The 17,014-nt window shown below is 46.4% G+C and overlaps 1 protein-coding gene across 1 annotated transcript in view; it reads left to right on the top strand.

Moving 5' to 3' along the window:
* The window catches only part of PRR19 (proline rich 19), a 115,630-nt gene that overhangs the window by 43,671 nt on the left and 54,945 nt on the right, over window positions 1-17,014 (top strand). The window contains exon 3 of the mRNA XM_078651322.1: window positions 8,225-8,370. Coding sequence (XP_078507448.1) covers window positions 8,225-8,370 — 146 coding nt within the window. The remainder of the gene's footprint in view (window positions 1-8,224; window positions 8,371-17,014) is intronic.

Raw genomic sequence — 17,014 nt, 5'->3', positions numbered from 1 at the left:
ACCAGCGGTGAATCAAGGGGCTGGTGAGTACCTTCAAATGCCCCACAAGTGTTCTCTCAGCGCCCCTAGTAAGCTTCTCACAAAAGTTAGGAAAAAGTCCCCCAGTAGAGCTGGTTAAAATCTACCAAGCTAAGTGCGTTTGTACAGCTATCTACGGGGCAGGAATATGGGGGTATTGTGACGTAAATGATATACAGAGGGTTGAGTACGCGTTTTTAAGGTATTTATTGGCTGTTCCAACGATTTACATCAACATATATTTGCCACACAGAATTGGGCCTACCATTTATTACAGGCACAATAAAGGTGCAACCAGTCTTATTGTGGCACCGGATCTGGACTTCGACAAAAAACGATATTCAGTCGGCAAGTGTTAAGTGACAGCCTTAACTTAGAACACGCCTTAGAGATCAGGTGGTTGAAATACATAAAAGAATTTATGACTGATTAAGGCCAGCCTGAATACTATGACAATCCTTCTTCGGTGGGTTTAATCCCTAGAAAGGATTTAAAAAAACAATGTATGAATCACATGGAGGCAAATAGATTTGCCAGTGAGGCATCAAAGCCCATGGTTCAAAGGAATCAATTGAAGCGCTCCACCCTCGCTATTCAACCATATCTAATATATGTAATGAGAGGTTATGAAAGATTTGTTCTGACACGTTTCAGACTTGACGTATTCCACCGTTTGGTAAGCTTTCCAACCATAAATGATTGGTCTAAAACCTTACCAAATTGTCCTTGCGACGGAGTCTCACCCCAATCAACAATTCACATAGTACTATTCTGCAAATTCGATCGAGACCCGAGGATGAGGTGGATTAAACCCATCTTGAAAACTTGGGGTATGAAGCAATGTAGTGCGGCTTACCTTGCATTGCACTTTTTAGAAAATGAATGTTTTGTAAGAAATATTGTTGTATTTTTAAAATGCACGATTCAATGCAGGAAACATCTTTGATCATTTTCTCACTCTTAAAATATCCTTCTGGGACATTTCAATAATTTGAGATATGAGGCAATGTTGTCTGGCCCTCTTTGCATTGAAGATTTTAGACATGAACGTTTTGTAAGAAAAGTCACTTTATCCCTTAAATCAATGACCAGATGCAGGAAATCTCTTTGAACTTGGTCCCTCTCCGAAATACGTACTCAGGTCTTACCCTTTAAATATTCACAATTTTGTAAATCATGTAAATCAGGTTTTAACTTTTCTCTATCAAATCACTTTTATAATCATTGTATAATATTGGCAATATGGAACTATGAATTTGGTCCCTTCATGAAATGTGTACTCAGGTCTTACCTTTTAAAATTCACAAATCTGTAAATCATGTTTTAACTTTTCTCCAACAAATTATTTTTATAATCACTGTATAATAATGGCAATATGAAACCATAAACAGTTTTCATGTTTTTAATTTAACTTTCAATGACTAGTGTGCAATAATTGCGATATGGTACTGGTACTGAAACATTTGTGCTTTTATGGTTTTTTGTGTCCAAAAATTGAAAACCGAATAAAGCAAAATTTGAATTTGAGTCCTCACCTTTTAAATTACCCCAATGCGCAGCATTCCACTGAAACTTTTTTCCTCAGCTCTCCCACGTTGACGAGGATGTCACAATGGAACTGCTCTACTCGTGACTACGTGTGACATCATTGGCGCCTTAAGAAGTCCTCGTTGGCATGCTGACGTCAGTTACCTTTTTTTCCACGCTGGCGACGAGTAAAGTTCTTTTCCCCAGGCTCTCCATTTCTGAGTTTCTTTGTTGCTAATGTCATGACTTTGCTGCTGGACGAAGAGGGCTACTCCAAGGAAATCGAGTTTCAAGCCATGCAGAGAATGCCATCACTGACCCCCATGAAGATTGTTTGTGGTGTCTCTCATCAGACCACGATGTCAGGACATGCACTTCTTGCAAGTGCATGATTCCAAAGTCGCTGAAGGAGAAGAGGTCGAAGGAGTTCTAGGACCCGCTCAAAGTTGCTGACGCTGCACACTCTGCCTTCAAAGAAACATAAAAGAAGCGGTGCCATGGTTCTTGGCGTCACTCTTCGAAGGATGCATCTTCGAAGTCGGTGTCCCCAATTCCCAGACATCATCGCAGGGATGAGATCTCTCCAACTCTGTCACCGGAGGTGAGTCTGGCCCCGTCTCTGGCTCCTGAGAGCAGTGTCTCCCCTGGCTCCGAGAGATCCAATGATTCCTCGTTGCCGAGGTCAGCCATTCCACCTTTGGCTCCGAGGTCTCCGGTGCCGCAACTGGAGCTGAATTTAGTGCCTCTCTGAACGGTTTCAGAGCCTGTGATTTCGGATCCGATGTATCCTGATTTCCCGGCTCCGGGATCGGATCTGTCACATTTTTTAAATACTATGTTTGACTTGTTCGCCAGAGCGGCAAGCCCTACTGGTGTGCCTGATGGCCCTATGGGTCCGTTGGCATATTCCCTGGGAGGCTTGAGACCTCACTTTCCCTAGGCACGACTCATGCCTTTCATGCCTATGGCTCCAGGGAGTTGGCCTCCTCTGATGCCGAGATTCTCAACGCCGTTGCAGTCCTTGAAGGGTCAAGCTCCTCTAGAAGGTGCATCCCCAGCGCCGTCTGGTTCCTAACGGGCGCCGACTCGACCTTGACAGGCTTCAACTCCTGTTCCTGTGGACATCCCTTCGACACAGATCCAGAAGTCTCTGGTGCAGCATCCTGTGCCGCCAACATGTTCCAAGGATGAGGTCTCAGAGTCGGTTGGAGTAAGAAGAGTACCAGGAGGAACATGGAGGGGCTGAGGAAGGAGAAACTGTAGGTCCTGTCCTGGATTTTGAGGGTTTGCAGGAAGCCAGTGTTCTGGACACTTCTCCTGAGTGGGAGCTTTCATCACCAAAAGGCTTGCCGACGCAGGAGGTCTTATCATGCTGTAATCAGAAAGGCTGCAGACCTCCTGGAGTTGCCTCTTCCTACAGCTGAGTTGAGGTATAATATTCTGACGGAGGTGCTCTATTCCCCTTCCTCCTATTCAGAGCCTTTACTTCCCTTTAATGAGGCATTGGCAGAGCCCATCCTCGATGTCTGCCAGCAGCAAATGTCCATTCCAGCGCTCTCCAGGTCAGTGGTTGGAGGTGTAAGGTGGCTCCTGTTTTCCTATCCACCCATCCTTCGCCGGAAAGCTTGATGGTCCAGGCTTCGTGCTCTTCAAGGCTTTCTGTAGGCTCTTTCCCATCTATGCCTGTGGATATGGAGTCAAAGCTTATGGAGCAATTGTCAAAGAAGATGTTCTCTTCAGGGAGTATGGCCAATGCCTCATGCCTTTTGGGTCGCTACATCCATGCCCTTATGGACTCAGCCAGAGAGGTTGTCCTGAAGTTGCCCGAGGAGGTACAAGAGCATTTCTCGGAGGTGTTGGATGCCCAAGCTGCTGCCTGCCATGTGATACAATCTGGTCTGGACACGGCCGATTCAGTAGCCAGGACAATTGGATCGTCTGTGGTGACTAGGAGACACGCATGACTGCGTGGTTCGGGATTCTCGCCTGATGTCCAGGCCACATTGCTGGATTTGCCTTTCGATGGATCTTGCCTGTTTGGGGCTGAGGTGGATTTGGTGCTGCAGCACTTTGAGGACAGTAATGCCACAGCAAGGTCTTTGAGGCTTCAGCTTCAACCCAGGAGATTTGGCCAGTTCCATATGTTTTTTCACCCCCAGTCACAAGGATCTGGGTTTAATCCATCATTCTTTTGCTCACCACACCACCCCAGTTGGATCCAGTCATATGCAAATCAGTCTTGACCCTGTTCCTTGTGGGAACAGTCCAGCCCGAACTGCCAAGCCAGCCCTTCCCTGGACCGGAAACAACCATCCTTGGACCAGTTTCAGGGCATCAACCTTCATCAGCCAGGCTAGCTTGAATCCAGTGGTGTAGGGAGCATGGGACCCTCGTCTGGGCATACCCATCCCACTTAGGGTGACATATGCAAAAGAAACAATTGATGGATGGAATGCTGGACAATGCAAACATTCACCCCAAGTCACAAGGATCTGGATTTAATCCATCATTCATTTGCTCACCACACCACCCCCGTTTGGACCCAGTCATATGCAAATCAGTCTTGGCCCTGTTCCTTGTGGGAACAGTCCAGCCCGAACTGCCAAGCCAGGCCCTCCCTGAACCCAAAATAAGCATTCTGCGACTGATTTCAGGGCATGACCCTTCATCAGCCAGGCTAGCTTGAATCCAGTGGTGTAGTGAGCACGGGACCCAGGTCTGGGCATACCCTTCCCACTTAGGGTGACATTTGCAGAAGAAACAATTGATGGATGGAATGCTGGACAAGGCAAACATTCACCCCAAGTCACAAGGATCTGGGTTTAATCCATCATTTGTTTTTCTCACCACACCACCCCAGTTTGGACCCAGTCATATGCAAATCAGTCTTGACCCTGTTCTTTGTGGTAATAGTCCAGTCCAAACTGCCAAGCCAGGTCCTCCCTGGACCGGAAACAAGCATCCTGGGACCGATTTCAGAGCATCACCCTTCATCAGCCAGGCTAGCTTGAATCCAGAGGTGTAGTGAGCACGGGACCCACGTCTGGGCATACCCTTCCCACTTAGGGTGACATATGCAAAAGAAACAATTGATGGACGGAATACTGGACAATGCAAACATTCATCCCCATTCACAAGGATCTGGGTTTAATCCATCATTCTTTTGCTCACCACACCACCCCAGTTTGGACCCAGTCATATGCAAATCAGTCTTGAGCCTGTTTCTTGTGGGAACAGCCCATCCCGAACTGCCAGGCCAGGTCCTCCCTTGACTGGAAACCAGCATGGGACCAGTCCTAGGATGCTTGTTTCCAGTCCAGGGAGGACCTGGCCTGGCAGTTCGGGTTGAACTGTTCCCATTGGGCGCAGGGTCAAGACTGATTTGCATATGGCTTGGTCCAAACTGGAATGGCATGGTGAGCAAAAAAACGATGGATTTAGGCCCAGATCTCTGTACTGGGGTGAATGTATGACATTGTTCTGCATTCTGTCCATCAATTGTTCTTTTTGCATGTGTCACCCTGAATGGGACGACCGGTGTTCTCCATGCCACTGGAGTAAAGCTATCCTGGTATCCTGGCTGATGAGGGCTGAAAGCGCGAAACCGGTCCTAGGATGCTTATTTCCAGTCCAGGGAGGACCTGGCCTGGTAGTTCGGGCTGGACTGTTCCCATTGGGCGCAGGGTCAAAACTGATTTGCATATGGCTGGGTCCAAACTGGAATGGCATGATGAGCAAAAAAACAATGGATTTGGGCCCAAATCTCTGTACTGGAGTGAATGCATGACATTGTTCTTCATTCTGTACATCAATTGTTGTTTTTGCATGTGTCACCCCGAGTGGGAGCGGTATGCCCAGACGTGGGTCCCGTGCTCTCCATGCCACTGGAGTAAATCTATCCTTGCTGATGAGGGCTGAAAGCCCGAAACCGGTCCTAGGATGCTTTTTTCCAGTCCGGGGAGGACCTGGCTGGGCAGTTCGGGCTGGACTGTTCCCATTGGGCGCAGGGTCAAGACTGATTTGCATATGGCTGGGTCCAAACTGGAATGGCATGGTGAGCAAAAAACTATGGATTTAGGCCCATATCTCTGTACTGAGGTGAATGTATGACATTGTTCTGCATTCTGTCCATCAATTGTTGTTTTTGCATGTGTCACCCCGAGTGGGACGGGTACGCTCAGACGTGGGTCCTGTGGTCTCCATGCCACTGGAGTAAAACTATCCTGGCTGATGAGGGTTGAAAGCCCAAAACCGTCCTAGGATGCTTGTTTCCAGTCCAGGGAGGACCTGACCTGGTAGTTCGGGCTGGACTGTTCCCATTGGGCGCAGGGTTAAGACTGATTTGCATATGGCTGGGGCCAAACTGGAATGGCATGGTGAGCAAAAAAACGATGGATTTAGGCCCAGATCTCTGTACTGGGGTGCATGTATGACATTGTTTTGCATTCTGTCCATCAATTGTTCTTTTTGCAGGATACAAGGAGCACGTCTGTTCCTTTATATTACTTAATTGGATGGCATCACTGTTCAATATTGATGGTTCTGACGCCTTACTGGAGCTCATGGCATTCTACTTAACACGCAAAGTTTTTGGTCTGGAGGATACGCTGTGATTGGATATGCATTTTAAGTACTAAATTTACTTTGTCAATTTGACCTTCCATCATGGTCCGCTATTGGCATCTTGGATCCTACTTGTCGTCTGCCGAAGGTGCTTTGGTTCTGCTTACCTGTGACTTCTGTATTAGTCCAGGGCTGTCGTCCTTACCAAGAACAGGGTGTCTCTTGACCCATAGGGTCATTGTCGTCTTCCCTAAGTTAGCATGAGCACACTGCAGACTGTCCTCTGCTTTGCAAACGTTACGAGTTGAGCTTATTTTGCAGATGCTTCATTTGATATTTTCACATGAGAACCCACTGCTATGTTCATGCTTTGCAGGTTACGGGGAATTAGTCTGAACATTGCGAACAACGTCGAACAACAATGCCCCCTGTTATTTTGTTCTAGTCAGGCCCTAGCACCTAGACAAAACTTACAGATGCAGCTGTTGTTTGGGAACACGTACTTTGGTCTTACTAGAATATACGGATAAGTAGCACACACTTGGAGAGGGACCTTTCCAGGGAGAAGAGCATGAAGCACCTAGGATGTAGAATTATCCTCTATAGACTGAGGTACGGGGTCTGCAGATAACACCAAAGATCTTCTAATATATAATCATCCTGCGTCTGTGCAAGGGAAGGGAGGTTAGACTAATCTGTCTCTCACTACGGCAGCTCCTTTTATGACCTACGGATTACTTGCTATGCTGACCGTATTTGTGTTATGCATTTTTCTGCTTATTGTGGCACGTATACTGCATATTAGAGCACGTTAGTTAAAATAAATATTTTAAATTTGTTTGTGTCTCTGCCAGATCATATTGTGGAAAAGTACAAGAATGTGAGCGGAAGGGTATGTCTTGTAACCGTGATTCCTGAGAGAGTCTGGAGTGTTGTGCTCTGGGGTGTCCAATCACGTTTTCCTCTGTAAGTGAGTATGAGCGCAAGTGAGACACTATAGCTAGTTAGTCCTTGGCTCATGTTTACTAAGGTAGTCGGATGACTCAGTCCCTATATACTAAGGTCCCATAATCCTACGCAGAATGCTTGCAACACTCTCTAGGGCAAATATCTTACCTTAGGGTGCTGGCCTGTTAGAATACTCAGCTCGTGTCCTCTCTAGGGCATGTCTTTCCTTAGGGTGCAACTCTCTTAGAACACTCTTCCCATGACCTCTTAATGGCACATATCTTACCTTAGGGTGCTGGCCTGTTAGAACACTCAGCTCGTGTTCTCTCTAGGGCACATATCTTACCTTAGGGTGCCGGTCTCTTAGAACACTCAGTCTGTGTCCTCTCTAGGGCACATTTCTTTCCCTACGGTACTGGTCTCCTGGAACACTCAGTCCGTGTCCTCTCTAGGGCACATATCTTACCTTAGGTTGCTGGCCTCGTAGAGCACTTAGGGGCCCATTAGGATGGCGGGCGGATTGCCCCCGCCAGGCTGGCGGTAGCAATCCGCCTGCCATCCTCTCCTGAATCCCCCCCCCGCTATATAGTATGGCGGGGGGACCGTGGCGGACGGAAAGACTGTCCTTCGCTTTTCCGCCCCGGTCACCTTGCTGCCGGGCCGAAAAGGTTTAATATGGTGGCGGTGTCTATTAGCGACCGCCAGCCATATTACGATGGGCCAGGACAGATGCCTTTCCGTGGCGGCGATGCCGCCACAGAAAGGCATGTGGTCTTCATTTTGGCGGCCCCCAAAGTAAAGGAGGGGTGGGGGTGCACACGGGGGTGCATATACAATACGGTAAGCACCGCGCGGTGCCTGCCGCTTTGTGTATGCAAATGCATACATGCATTTATAGCATTGTGGCGGGCGGTGCAGAGAGCACCGCCCACCACAATGTTATAAATGCAGGATGCGCCCGCCACTGTGGCGGGCGCATCCTAATACCCCCCACGGGACCCCCGCCCTTATGGCGGGCGGTCCCGAATTCCGATAGGATGGCGGGCGGTCTAAGTCCACCCGTCATCCTAATGACCCCCATAGTCCGTGTCCTCTCTAGGTCACATATCTACCTTAGGGAGCTTGTCTCTTAGAACACTCAAACCGTGTCCTCTTGTTCTGTGTGTAGGTGACCATGGCACTGGCAGCAGTGGCAGTCGTTGCCGAAATGACAAGTGCCGGCACCCCCATGTGAAGAGGATGAGACAGCAGAGTCCTCCATTGGCTTTCTGTGAAGCCCCACAGTCCAGCAGCACTCCATCACGGCCACAGAGTGTGAGTATCTTACAGAAGTTAACAAAGTAAGGCTGAGTCGACAGGAAGAGTTAGGCTGCTGCCTTTGTGCCTTGCGTTGCAATGTATTGTATCATGGGCATGTTTTTTTTTTATACAGCACAACATTCATCAGCAGTGGTGTCTTAGTGCTGTGCATGCTGACTCTTCTTATAAACTCAGGTGATTTTTTTTTAACTTAAAATGATCAGAAACATGGCATAAAGAAAGATCAACATATTTAAAAGCTGCCCTGCCAAAGAAGTAAAACATTGGATGCCCATTTGAAAGTGGTAACAGTATGGAACAACTTGTGAAAAGTGTCTCCCAGTTCCTCAATGTGTATATGTATGTTCATTAGGAGGATTTTGAATACCCTTTAGCTTGCTATTGTAAGATCACATTTCACAGTGACAGGCAGTGGTACCTTCCATAGATGCTCATGTTGTGTCAAACTGTATCTCATTGTCAGGAGGCAGACTGATAATCTATGGAAGATGCCAAGACTGGAAAACCACAGGGAGAGGACCGTGGCTTATTCTCCTCAGACTTCAAATACAGCATTTCTGCTATACAAAATACTCCTGTTGGGTTTAATAGACTAAACTCTCGCTCCATGTATGGTAGGAATCTAGCCCACATAAAGGACACACATGACTGCAGACTTGTCTCTTAGTTCGCTAATAGCATTGTCATCAGGGCAGGTGCGAGAATGTTTCTCAGTTCATGGTTAAAAACTCACTTGTAATAAATATATAACTAAGCATGATGTGGTAGCTCACTGCCGTTTAGCTCATTTTCCATTTCCCACTAACATGCAGTTTTACTGATAAAACAATATAGTGTATAGAAAATAATCAATGGGATTTGGGTTTCTGCAAAATTATTATTTGCACATCACCAAGTAGTGTTCCAATTTGTGTTCATGTTTTTCCATTTTTTTCCATCACAATTACAATAATGTGCTTTCATAATTACTGAAATATATTTGAAATGTTTCTATAGTCCGTTGACAAGCTATTTAAATGTTGTGTGTTAGAAAAAAATCTGACATCCTACAGCCTTTCATTTTACACTCTTTGTATAGCAGGTTTGTCAGACAGTTCGCTTTATAAAATCCTCGAACTGTGCAGTCAGAGAAAGGAAAGGAAACACCAACCTCTAGAATAAAATAAGCAGCAAATTGTAAGAAGACATAAGCTGTCATTATACTTCTGTCTCCCAGAGTAAATGTGACAAGATAAAAACAAGATTTAAAGGCATCTTTATTGCTCATTCACTTTCTGAGTGAACAGAACACCTGTTCTTTGCCAGTTCACCAGAATGGGCCAGTATCCCTAAAAAGAGCCCGCCTTGATGAAATCTGACTCGCCATAGCGAGTGGGCGAATAGATTTCTCGAGGCCTGATCTATGGCCTCCAGGGTAAAGCACCCTCTGTAAATTCATATGTGGAGTGTTGCATCATAGATTGAGAATCTATTGGAGATGCCAAGACAGGGCACCACAGGAATCTTATTCTTCTCAAACATCCAGTGCCAGTGCTGCTTCTGTGGCCCTCAGGGTCAGTCATCAAGAGCATTCTTTATAGATTCACATGATGGGGTCATGTATTTTGGATACATCACATGCAGAACCTCTTTCATTTAAACTCGTAAGATGTTCTGGTGGAAGGCCACTGTGTTTCTTGTGAACATAGTCCAGTGGCAATTTAAAATCCCCATACTGTGTGGATTCAGGAGCCAGGCTGCTAAGTTCAGCAATGGAATGTTGGCATGTTGGACTTGACATGGAGTACAGGAGAGCTGATCTGCACAGCAGCTTCCTGTGTGGCAGCTTGGATAGATGTAGAAGGCCCACGAACCACCACGTAAATGACCACTGCGGGGCTATCAGGATTGGGCTGGCTTTCCAATGGTAGTTTGGTAAACACATTCAGAAGCCTCTGTGACTAGTCTTACCAAAAGGGCATTCCCCATCGACTGTGGTGGATTGTAACTAGAGATGTAGTGTGAGCATTTCTTGTTTTCTGCATCTGCGAATAAGTCTAGTTGTGGATTGCCTCAATCATGAAAGATGCTTTTCAGCACTTCGTGTTTGGTAACCCACTCATAGTTTTTATGGAATGGCCTTCTGAGTGAGTCCGCTTTTGCATCCTGGATCCCTGGAAAATAACCACTGGGATGTGCAAATCTTTTGTTCTAAGCCATTTCTATATAGTTTGTGCTTCCAGGCATAGTGGTCTGGCACAACTCCCTCCCTGCCTTTTCAGATATTATATCGTTGTTGTGTTGTCCTTCTAAACAAGCAGAACTTTGTCTTTAAAGACAGAAGGAACAAATTCAATTCCAAGAAGTTGATAGGTTATGTCCTTCCCTTCTTCAACCGTGTTTGTTGAACCTGGAAGTGACCTATATGTATGTATTTGGTATTTGTTTGGCGCGTATATCACCCGTAGGTCTCATAGCGCTAGCAGATACTCAGAGAAGTCAGAAGAGGTGACTAGGCAGAACTAGAAAAGCCAGGTTTTAAGGGTTTTTCAGAACCACTCATGATCCGGTACCAATCTGAGATATAGAGTTAAAGTGTTCCATGTTTCAGGGGCAATTTTAGAGAAAGATCTGTCCCCATTCCTTACTGTTCGGACTTTTGGAACTGTTAGGAAGTGTTTACTGGTAGAGCGAAGAGTTCTGTCCAGTTGGTATTTTATCAGCTTATTAACTAGATATTGTGGTACTTTGCCGTTAAGGGTCTTGTGGACTAGACAGCATAGTTTGAATTTGATCCTTTTTTTGATGGGGAGCCAGTGTAAGGTCTTCAAACTGGGCGCGGAGGGAGTGCAGGGAGGGACGTTTAGGACCAACCTGACCGCAGTGTTCTGCAGGACCTGAAGTTTTGTCAAATGCTCTTAATTTCTCGAGGCGAGTAGTGCATTACCTTAATCTAGACGGCTAATGATTAGGCCCTGTACTAGGGGCATGCGCGAGGGAAGAGGAATCCATTTGAAGATTTTCCTGAGATTACGCATTAGCCCGTAGCTGGTACGCACTACATTGTTAATGTGGTCTGCCATGGAGAGTTTATTATCTATTGTTATCCCCAGATTTCGTTCTGCTGACTTAGGTGGGGCGAGAAGTTTCTGATGGATACTGTTAACTGCAGATTCCTCACTTTTAGAACATCCCAGTTCACCTGACTGGAACTGCAAATGTTCTTAATGGACCAGTGTGCTGCTAGGTGGCACCATGCGAAACTGTGATGGGTTTGTTTCACCCTGGAAGTGACGGAGCAAATCTGTATATGAGCACCACCCCTGCATGCCAAAATCAATTCATTTCTTTTCGCACCTTCAAAGACGGAATTAAGTCCTCACCTAAAACTACAGGATTCAGACTGTGCCCTGACTGTGGTAAACAGATGTCAGTGATGGACCCGCATGATGTGTGCCTTCGGTTCCTAGGCTCTGGGCATCACTTCTAATCATGTGATGTACGTTGCCAAACATTGCTTAACTCTGCTCCAAGTTGAGAGCACGCACCTGCTCCCACTCTCGATGCCCATCACGAGACAGATTCTCTGCATGGTGGAAATCATCAGGTAAGTCAAATTCCAAGTCGAAGAGGAAATACAAGGAGACAAAATAAGATTTGACCCCATCCTGCCACTCTCTATCAAAAGGAAAGTCACAAGGGTGTTAGAGTCCCAATCGGTCTCGCTCCTGATCCCTACTGGAGGAGCCCATTCTGCAAGTGGTCGTGATCCACCAGAGTTCTCTGGGCCATTGGCGACACAAGCATGCCATTCAAGCCCAAACAGTCGGTATGGACCTCAAGTTTGGTTCCAGCTGACAGATCTGTCCTCGGCACTGTGTGAACCCCTCAAACTCAACTCAGCTTCTGTACGTGTAACATTTCATAAAATAAAGATGACTCTTCTGTTGCTGTGTCCAGATGTATGTTTATTCTTGGTAATCAAGTAATCAGGTACAGCATATAGATAGAGTAATCCAGTGAATACTCCAGTAAACCATCCATTAAAAACCCCACCGGGAGCAACTGCCCTGCTGTTCAGCCTCCAAGATAACTGACAAATCAACATAAACTTACACAGATAGAACAGTACATAACATCATATAGACTGGCTGAGCAACAGAGAACAAGACACTAAGAAAGGACAAAGAAGGGGGAAAGAAGGATGCAACAATACTGTCTCCATTGCCGACTTTCATTGTGGCTCCAAGACCTGCATTAGTCCCGCTTTCATCATCATCTATGCTGACGCTTTCAACACATAAAGGGAATCTAGTGCCAACTCCAATGTCCATGTGATCCATGTCCATGTGGTCCAATGTGATCCATCTCGATCACGACTGATGTTTTTCTTCAGTCCACTCCAAAGCATCTGCTTTCTGTACAACCTCATTCTCCCAGTATAGAGCCACTACCACAGAGCAGTCCGCAGAGGCTTCATCACCCTTTTGGTTCCGATTCAGACCAAAGTTTACCTCCCGGAGATGAAAATTGGGATGGTGGGGATGATTTACCTCCAAATTATAATGATGACAGTTTCTATATGGACCTACAGGAGGCTTGATACTTCTCTGATAAAGGGTTGTTAGCTACCACTTGGCCCCAGTGCTTCTTTTGCTGTGGTTGTTCAACCTGCTGCTGTGATCTTGGACCTAAAACAGACTTCTATTAAGGTTAAAACAAATGTCCTTTCAGTTTGGGTCTACTTCATCTGAGCACTTCCTTCCAATTAACAAGCCTCTAACTGATAATGGGTTGGGCACCTGGTCTAAACCTTTCGCTTACCCACTGGTGAACAGGCAGGTAACCAGACGCCATGGTCCGGTGCCAGGCACCCCTGACTTTCTGATCCAGCATCTGACTATAGAAAGTCTGATGGGCCTAGCTCCCACCAGCATGATGGGCCCCAATGAATTCCCTATGACCCCCCACCCCCTCTCCCCATTCGGACAAGGTTTCAGAGAGGATTGAGGCATTCAGGAACTGTGTTCTCTTCAGCTAGCTGTGCCTTGAGGTCGGTTCACACAATTTGCCTTCCAGGCCAAAATACAGATGCTCTCTGGGAATGTGGTGCTTCCTCGTCTTGTGTTGATGTGATCTCCAGGGATTTCAGATGTGTAGTCATCCCGTATGGTTATGCCTTTGGAGAGACTCCACCTATTTTCTGAAAAAGCTGACTCCGTGTAGAACATTTTAAGGAGAGCCATGGCCCAGTGCGGTCTTAGGACTATCCACCCCTGCTAGACTGTGCTATCACCATTTCCAGTTTCAACCATTCTGAAACTACTCAAGATTGTTTATGTACAGGCAGCCAAAACCAACACAAGGAGCTCAAGGGGGAAAGGTATTAAGAAGGAGGAGGCAGCCCTCCACTCAGTCAAGATTCAACAATAAATACCTCCTCCAACTGACACCAACATATCAAACGTACCTGGAGTCGAGTTGCTCAAAAGGTCATACTCTAACTCAATAAGTGTATGCTTAACACTAATCAACAGGTCATGGTGTGTGTACTACATAGTCTACTCAGGTCGTATCTAATTCCCACTATAAACTTAAAGTGAAAAAATGTGAGGACAAAGAGAGAGCGCCTCACGGTAGTAACACCCGAGGGGGTTCCTGGCCTGGAATTGCCAGTTTACCCACTTCTCATCATCGGTCTCTCCCTCCTTGTTGTGACAAAATAAACAAAGAAAAATACCCAAATAATTATAAACAATTATTTATAAGTGTCAACTAATGTGGAGTGCCATACATGTGGTCTAACCCACCACTCATCTCTAACCAAAACTAACAAAAGTGAGTGTGTGCATCTACAACCCCATCAATGGCCAGAGCACTAGCCACCGCAATTAAAATGTGGACCTCCTTGCTAGCTCTAATAACTTTATTCTGCTGCTGCAAGTAGTCCAAATTAAAAATGGTTTCAAATTATACCATACTTAAATGATGCCGACATGTTTCATTGCTGTTACTTTAGCAAATTCGTCAGGGCAGGTTCGGGGTTTCAAATTTTTGGGTTTTTTGTTTTTCTTAATTCAGACGACCTGATGGCTGCCCGAAGGTAGCATACCAGCAACCATCAGTACTCTGAAGTCGGCGTGTCAACAGATCACGCGCTCGCAGGCGGTACAAGTTGCATAAATGTGACCGCTACCGGCTCTGCTCGATCGACATAAACTTACACAGATAGAACATTACATAACATCACATAGACTGGCTGAGCAGCAGAGAACAAGACACTAAGAAAGGTAGCGGTAGCGGTCACATTTATGCAACTTGTACCGCCTGCGAGCGCGTGATCTGTTGCCACGCCGACTTCAAAGTACTGATGGTTGCTGGTATGCTACCTTCGGGCAGCCATCAGGTCGTCTGAATTAAGAAAAACAAAAAACCCAAAAATTTGAAACCCCGAACCTGCCCTGACGAATTTGCTAAAGTAACAGCAATGAAACATGTCGGCATCATTTAAGTATGGTATAATTTAAAACTATTTTTAATTTGGACTACTTGCAGCAGCAGAATAAAGTTATTAGAGCTAGCAAGGAGGTCCACATTTTAATTGCGGTGGCTAGTGCTCTGGCCATTGATGGGGTTGTAGATGCACACACTCACTTTTGTTAGTTTTGGTTAGAGATGAGTGGTGGGTTAGACCACATGTATGGCACTCCACATTAGTTGACACTTATAAATAATTGTTTATAATTATTTGGGTATTTTTCTTTGTTTATTTTGTCACAACAAGGAGGGAGAGACCGATGATGAGAAGTGGGTAAACTGGCAATTCCAGGCCAGGAACCCCCTCGGGTGTTACTACCGTGAGGCGCTCTCTCTTTGTCCTCACATTTTTTCACTTTAAGTTTATAGTGGGAATTAGATACGACCTGAGTAGACTATGTAGTACACACACCATGACCTGTTGATTAGTGTTAAGCATACACTTATTGAGTTAGAGTATGACCTTTTGAGCAACTCGACTCCAGGTACGTTTGATATGTTGGTGTCAGTTGGAGGAGGTATTTATTGTTGAATTATGTACAGGCAGCACCAAGCCCCTCAACCCCCGCAACAGTCACCTGTTATTTCGGGAGAGAGATCCAGCAGGCACCGTACAGGTCACTAAGGACACCAATCTTGATGGCCCACCTCCAGGCTGCCAAGCTGTTTTAGTTTGTCCATAGCGACGCGGACCCACCCCTGTGGGAGGCAAGATACATCACTTACTCCCATGGTGGCAAGCCATCACATCATTCAGATTGGTCCTATGCTGTGCCCTTCCATTCCTTCTCAACCCATCACAGCTTCCTCCCACCGCAGAGCGGCTTTCAGAGGAGTGCATTTGCATCTTGGTGTAAGAGGAGAGTGCTCTACTTTCCAGAGGAACCATTGAGAAGGTACCTACCTCAGAGAGAGGGCTGGGTTGTTATTCCCGTTTTTTCCTCAGGCTGAAGAAGGATGCAGCCTTCATCATATTTCGCCCTCTGAATGCCTTCCTGCAGAAGGACAGATTTAAAATGCTCATGGTGACCCAGGTTCTGCCTGGATGGTAGACTTGGAACAGCATGATGTGTATTTTTAGATAACCATTCTGTATACCAAGAGACATTACCTGTAGTTCAAGTTAGGTCAGGAACATTTTCAATTTCTTGTGTTCCCCTTCAGCCTCACCAGTGCCTCTTGGGTGTTCACAAAACTGATATTCTATTCGGTGGTTGGATGACTGACTCCTGGTTGCTGATAAGACTGGATCCAGAAAATTGTGAGCAATCCCTGTGTGCGCCGGTAGGTGGCAAAGATCAGATCTGCGTGCCGTCGTTGGCATCATCTGTGTCGGAAGTGACGTGTGTGGTGCCTACATAGGGTCCCCTAGTGCGCTGACCTCAGTTCCTTTTGTTCCGCATGGATCCATACAAGCTCCCCTCAGTCACTTTTCGACTGGATTCTTTGACCATTTTGTTGATGACTAGTGTGTCTTTGTGTTAGAAGGCGACCTCAGGGGAGGGCAGGAAGTGTACCTGACCACCCTGGGACTCCCCTTCCTAGTTCCAAAGACGAGCACTGGCGGGAGACTTCTCAGAGGGAGAGTCTCGAATCTAGGATCGTACACACTCTACAAGCACCACACGACAAAGAGACACCACACCGTAGCTTCTTAAGAACGTTTCTTTATCTCGTGATTCAAAAGGACCTTTATGCTCGGCAATGGCAGGTATTTACAAATAGGGCAAGGGCCCATAGAGTCTCGGTCAGGGTAACGGGACAGTCTTATGGTGCAATGTCAATATCGGTGTGTATCCCGCGCACAGCTCTCAATCCTTGAGCCGGGGGATACAATGTGATCTTCGGGGTCCAGCCGGACCAGGAGAGTCAGGGAGCCGTGAGTCACTCAGCAGGGCTCAGGTGTTCCAAAGTTTCCAGGGGAGCCGCGAGTAACTCAGCTGAGCTCAGATGTTCCAAGGTTGTCGGGGAGCCGCGAGTCACTCAGCAGGGCTCAGGTGTTCCGAAGTTGTCGGGGAGCCGCGAGTCACTCAGCAGGGCTCTGGTGTTCCAAAGTTACAGGAGAGCCGCGAGTCACTCAGCAGGGCTCAGGTGGTTCCAGCAGAAGTCCTTCCCTGCCAGG

The sequence above is a fragment of the Lissotriton helveticus genome, chromosome 7 (genome assembly GCF_964261635.1).
Source record: "Lissotriton helveticus chromosome 7, aLisHel1.1, whole genome shotgun sequence".
NCBI classification, from domain to species: Eukaryota; Metazoa; Chordata; class Amphibia; order Caudata; family Salamandridae; genus Lissotriton; species Lissotriton helveticus.
Note: the sequence above shows the minus strand (reverse complement) of the source record. Positions and strands in the feature narration are given on the sequence as shown.